The sequence below is a fragment of the Micropterus dolomieu genome, linkage group LG09 (genome assembly GCF_021292245.1).
Source record: "Micropterus dolomieu isolate WLL.071019.BEF.003 ecotype Adirondacks linkage group LG09, ASM2129224v1, whole genome shotgun sequence".
Taxonomy (NCBI): domain Eukaryota; kingdom Metazoa; phylum Chordata; class Actinopteri; order Centrarchiformes; family Centrarchidae; genus Micropterus; species Micropterus dolomieu.
Genome location: NC_060158.1, coordinates 2367936 through 2374357, shown reverse-complemented (window position 1 = coordinate 2374357; position 6422 = coordinate 2367936). Strand labels below are relative to the sequence as shown.

The 6422-nt window shown below is 39.0% G+C and overlaps 1 protein-coding gene across 4 annotated transcripts in view; it reads right to left on the bottom strand.

The window, feature by feature from the left end:
* Positions 1-272: 272 nt before the first annotated feature.
* The window catches only part of LOC123976552, a 27113-nt gene continuing 20963 nt past the window's right edge, over positions 273-6422 (bottom strand). For 3 of the 4 annotated variants that reach the window (XM_046058811.1, XM_046058814.1, XM_046058813.1), the window contains 3 exons: positions 5371-5545; positions 5066-5230; positions 273-1895 (listed from right to left, as the gene is read on the bottom strand). In XM_046058811.1, the coding sequence (XP_045914767.1) occupies positions 5080-5230; positions 5371-5545 (326 nt within the window). In that variant the 3' untranslated portion in view covers positions 273-1895; positions 5066-5079. Of the gene's footprint in view, positions 1896-4177; positions 4263-5065; positions 5231-5370; positions 5546-6422 lie in introns of those variants that run through there. The other variant, XM_046058812.1, reaches the window with a different exon arrangement.

Sequence of the window (6422 nt, the reverse complement as noted above, 5' to 3'; positions counted from 1 at the left end):
TTTCTGCATAAACACGGTTGCATTTCTCCGGTCATGGCTTGTAGGCCGCGCACTGGTGAAGCTCTTATTGCTCCCATATATAATCTGAGAGCCCGGATCACATCTAATCCTCCAAGCTGTTTTTGACGTAGGTCCATACACTCCCATAATCCAAACCTGATCTAATTATATATAGTACATATACACAGCTCCCCAATCCAGCCACACAATGATCTCATCACATTTCTAACCTTTTAAAAAAATGTAATTTCTCATAACAGACGTCAAATAACTACACTCGATAATAATACATTTTATTTCTATAGTTCAGGACACTTTACAGTAAAACCAGAAATTATGTGCATTTATAACAGATAGAAACATAAATAGAAAATTATAAATTATATGAACAGTAGGTAAAAACTTGTGGTGCATAAATACATAAGAGCGAAGGGGCGTCCATATAAATAACAAAATAACAAACAGCAGCAGGTGCAATATAACATTATTTGAGGTTAAAAGCTAAGTCTAAAGATGTGGGGTTTGATAAGTGATTTGAAAGAATCCATGTCGCTGCAGTCTCGGATGTGTATGGGTACTTAGTAATTTTTTCTGAAAGCGTTGGTATTGGACGCCCTGAGATGAGAACGGTCTGGCCGAGGAGATACAACATGTGAACACGTCAAATTGTGACAGTTTGACTTTCAGGCGTTTTTGGGGTGCCACCAAGTTTTGACCCACCAACTGTCACAAAGGATATTATTATGATATGGACCACCACATTGAATGCAAATAACCAGTGTACCGTAAAACTCTAAAATGCGACAAAGGCAACTTCTATTAATAAAAGTGTATCACATAAACAAAACAATAAAACACAATTCACATTTCCACTCAGGGTTCAGTTCAATTCAGTCCAAAAAAAAACAGTTCAGTTCGTTTAAAGAAGCAAATTAAATTCAGTCCATAAATCAATTGTTGTTGGTTCAAAAAACAAAAGGCGTCTTTTTTCTTCGTCAAATTTTCATCCAATACAAAAATATAGGCACACTGCTCAAAACATACTTGTGGGGTCAGCTAAGGACTCCAAGCTAGACCTCCCTGAGAATATTCTATACCAGAGAATAGTAAGACTTTCTACTAACACTCAAATACTTTTACCTGAGTGAAGTTTTGAATGCAGGATCTCTCTAAAGTAGCTTAATTTATTTCTACTGCTCTCACCAACAAACTTGTTTGTTGACGCCACAGAGCTGAGTGAATCTTTTATCACAAACCCTGCCACTAGGTGAACAGTCAAGTGTCGTCTCACAGTTCCAAGTTGAGCAAATCTTTTACCAAAAACTAAATGGTTTCTTGTCTCAGACGATCCTTTCGTGCAAATATCTTACCACACACTGAACAACTACATGGTTTCTCCCCTGTATGAAATCTCATGTGTTTGATCAAACTGTCTCCAAGAGTGACAGTTACATTAAGTTTTTCCTCCAGTAGGAAATCTTAAGTGTGAACTCAAAGTTGAGCTAATTCCAAATCTTTTACCAGACTGCATATTTGAAGGGTTTCTCTCCGGTGTGAATTCTCATGTGCCTCACCAAATCTCTTCTCCATAGAAAGATTTTTTTACAAACTGAGCAGCTGAAAAGTCCATCCATCCAATTTCATATGAGCCATTAAGCATTTCTTCCTGGGGTATATTTTACCACAAACTGTGCAACTAAATGGTTTCACTTGTATTTGGGTTCCTTTGCGTTTCAGCAACCGCTGAAGCTGCTCTCCCTCCTGACTGGTCCAGAGTTCCTCCTGTTCCTCTTTAATGTGCGACGGCTCTGGTGGGTCCTCCTGGTCCAGCCTGCGGCTCCACTGCTGCTGCTCAGGGTGAAACTCTTCTTTACTCACCAACAGCTGCTAGAGATCTGGGGAGAATAAAAAAAAAAAATTGCCCATGTTTTAGGAAACTGTAATTTCCTGTTAGCACAGATATAACTACTTTATTAAACATAGGGAGAAATGTTGCACATTTTCTATAACATATTTGGAAATCATTTAAACTAAAACAGACTACAAGCATATCGTGTGCTTTGCCTTTTGTCAGAGCAGAAATGCCATAAAATGACTGCGATCAAGGCCGCTGTGACTCCATGCTCATGTTATGTGCACATGTAAACCCAATGGTATGGTAAACCCACTGAATGAAGGTAACCAATGTGATATCTGTCACATAATTCAGGCAAAATGACATCACTGCTCTTCTGAATCTCTCTTCTACTCTACCACCTAGTGACAATCCCGTCTGTGACTGTAATCCATTGCAGTATGAAGTTATCATCAGGGCATTTGAGAGGGGAGTGAAAAGAAAGACTGCCTGTATTATCTAAAAGATCTTCTTAATGAACATTTCGGTAATGATCATATGACAGCATATATGGACAAATTCTTTGCTTGGTCAGCTGTCAAACAAGAGGATGTGTAAGTATTGCAAGTGTTTTTACTGTTCTCTAGAGGTTGTTGCAATGCAAGGGAACAGCTCACCTATATGGAGAAGATAATTGTTGCTTCCAATATGCCTTAAAAGCTACAAGGAGCAGCAGGGACCATTGAGCACAAATTGGTGTGGTGTCCACAGATCAGGCAGAAGATTACCTCTTTAAAGAGAAAGGAGTCTGTTTTGGATGTTTGAAGATAGGGCACATGAGCAAAGACTGCAAGAGTCATTTGACTTGTAATGCGTGCAACATAAATCATTCTGAAAATACCTCACATTGATCAAAAGGACAAAGAAAAAAACAGAACAGAATGAGGACCCAATAGGGAGCAATGCTGTTGCTCTCACCTCATAGTAGAAGAAACCAGCACCTTCTCCATTGTACAGGAGAGTTCATCTACCTTTCGGCACCGAAAGCTTGATGAGAAGGCCGAATATAACAGGACAAAAGGTCAATATTCGTCTGCGTACCATGAACCAAGTGAAGCCTGTGACCAGTCATCTTATCAGGTTTGGAAATATCAGGTCTTTACAAAAACAATTTCATTAATACGAGTTCACACAAGACCATGCCAGTTTCCAAACTCAAGATTCTCAGAGAAGAAGAGCTGATACAATGGCCTTACACGAAGGATATCAAGATTTGTGAAATAACCTGGCATTGACCTTCTCACCAGCACAAAAGCTCACAAGGCACAGGAACCTTGGGAGATATTCAACAATGAAGGGGATGGACAATACACTGTGAGGACCCTACTGGGGAGGGTCATCTATGGTCCCCTGTAAGGAGACTGACATCAGGGATCAGATTGGCTGAAAATATATATTGTAAACCTACAGTTTGCTGGTAAAACAGTATAATCATGACTTCAGAAAAAGACCCAGAAAGGAATTAGAGGAAATGTCCAGAGAAGAGATAATATTCCTGGATATTTTGAATCACTCAGCAAAAATGACAGATGGACACTACTGCCTAGCTTTCAAACAAATAGCCAAATAGCCTGAGCCGCTACTTTCCAAGAAAGAGAAATTTTATGATGAACATAAAGCTTTCCTCAAAGAAATGATTGACAACGGATTTGCTGAAATGGTATTAGTGGACCCGCTGAGTCTAGTTCTAGAGCCCGAGCAATATGGGAATTTTAAGTCTGATACTGATTTCGATATTTGAGGATTTCTTTTTGCCCCACTTCTTTTCAGAAGCACAACATAAACAACACACATTAGGCACAATCTTTGTGTGTTGAGACCTTACCAAGATAACATAATACTGAACAAAACAACAACAAAAATATAGTAAAGTTTTGATAAATAAGAGTCAAATGTTAAAAACTACAAAACAGATCCATTATAAACTATTAAGTACTACTAAAAATGAAAATTAAAGGAATTAGTGTATTATGCAGTAAAAAGTATCTGGACTACATATAGAACTGTATATTTACCTACAACAGAAGAACACAAGTTAAATGCTCATCTGCAGACTGGAATGCTTTTAGGGGTGCAACAACTAATCGACTATCGATTATTAAATTCGTCGCCAACGAATTTAATAATCGATTCGTTCATGACGTTATCGGGCCGTAGCGACACCGTCAGCTTAACAGAGTAAAGTGATGTGAACGTTAAAGTTGCTAAAACAACATCAGAGCTGCAGTAAAACCTTCACAACCTAAAACCTCCAGATTGTGGCAGCATTTCACTCTTCACTCAGCCAGAAAGGTCGTGACCTGCAGCAAAGCCGAGCTCTCCTGGAAACACCAGAGCATCTGAAGAGGAGGCGCGTAACGTCGTGTCTCTGTGGATGATGAAGACTCGTCTTGGTAAGCTAGTTAGCGAGCTAGCTTCACGTTAAAGCCGTGTTACTTCACGTTATGAGCTGAAACGTTTTCTATACAGTTGGTCAATTTGATTGATTGTTACAGTAATGGTGCTGCGAGTAGCACATAATTATGATACACAACGGCCGCGTTATCAGAACGTGATTTCAGTGGAAATTTCTGTTGCTGCAGCAGAAACGTTCATTAAAAGATGCATTTTTGAAAGCAGTATTTATTTTATTGTCTTGACTGTTAATTAGCACATGCCTAAAACATCCTCAGGTATAATTTAAAGGCTAATGAGAGGCATTATGTCATTTTGCGATTATTCGTTTCAGTAATCAATAGATAAATCGACTATCAAAAGTCAGTTGCAGCCCTAAATGCTTTTAATATGAAAACACTTATATACACACACACATTCACAAATACATAGTCTGCAAATAATCATTAACCACATTAACATAGGAAATTAACACTAACGATGGCTACTGAACTTTTTTGGTACAAAATACTAAACATTGTCTGGACATGATTGAAATATAAGTGTCAAATGGAAATGAGTTTATAAAAAAAGAAATATTCTCTGCGCTGTACCAACCCTGTAACTCAATACAAGCCACAACCTTTTACATCTGGTTATCTAAACCGACCTGACAAATGAATCAGCTTCCCTCAAAAACAATTTCAACCAAAACTGAATATGGCAGCCTTTGTTAAAGTAGGATTAGGACTGCAAGACAGGTAAGACTGCAAGAAGTTTCAAGAAGAAGTTTCTCACCTAATCTAAGCTCTTCACTCCAACTCTGTTAGCTGGCGGATGAAGGATGACACTCTGTTGTTGACGACTGCCATCTTCCTCTTTACAATTTCTCCTGTCTTACGACTCACTCCGGTTTTTGCGGTGCACTTTGTTCCGTTCTCTGGGTTTAACCTAACAAAGTATCTTTAGGGAAGAGGGAAGAAATTTCATCAAATAGGAACTACAAAAAGTAAATGTTTGTGATTCAGGTAAACGTAACAACTCAACATGTGAGAAAAACCTTTGAATCAACAGCAGTGTGCGGAGAAAAAAAAAAGACTCACCGTTGTATGAGTTCCAGGGTCGCACACGCAGGCTCCTGGTATTCTATGTTGAAAACATAGAAGCATCCAAAAAACACAGACAAGGCGTCTGCAAAACCCAGGTGCTCCTCCAAGACAAAGGCCACCTTTCCCTCGATGCTCACCATCCACTTTGTTGCTGAGAGAAACGTTTTCCCTGAAAGATAACAAAGACGAAGTGAACACTTAAAAATAGGTGTGCGAGATTTCTCATCAGGTAAAAAAAAAAGCTGTCTCACGAGACTCACTGACATTTCTGACATGCTGTCAAGCCACACATTAATTTTCTCACGCAGTGAAATACAAATGTATAACTGATAAAATAGACTTGAGGAGCTGATCAACTCCAGCCCAGCTGATGCCACAACAGCGTACGCCCTGATAGTTATCAACTGCACTGTGAGTCAAGACAGCTGTGACGAGTGGTCACTGACTGACTGACCCTTAGTCAGCACCTCTATACTAGATATGATCAATCTATCTTTATCAACAGGCTATGTACCACAGTACTTTAAAGTAGCTGTAATTAAACCTCTTCTGAAAAAGCCCAAACTTGATCCGGATGTTTTAGCCAACTATAGACCTATATCTAACCTTCCATTTCTCTCTAAGGTTCTGGAGAAAGCAGTTGCTAAACAGCTGTGTGACTTTCTACAGAGCAATAGTTTATTTGAGGATTTTCAGTCAGGATTTAGAGCTCATCATAGCACAGAGACAGCACTGGTGAAAATTACTAACGACCTCCTTATTGCATCAGACAAAGGACTTGTCTCTGTACTGGTTTTATTAGATCTTAGTGCTGCATTTGATACCATTGACCATCAGATCCTATTGCAGAGACTGGAACATTTCATTTGCATTAAAGGAACCGCTCTAAGCTGGTTTAAGTCCTATTTATCAGATTGATTTCAGTTTGTACATGTTAACGATGAGTCCTCCATGCACGCCAAAGTTACTCATGGAGTTCCTCAAGGATCTGTCCTTGGACCAATCCTCTTCACTTTATATATGCTTCCTTTAGGCAATATTATCAG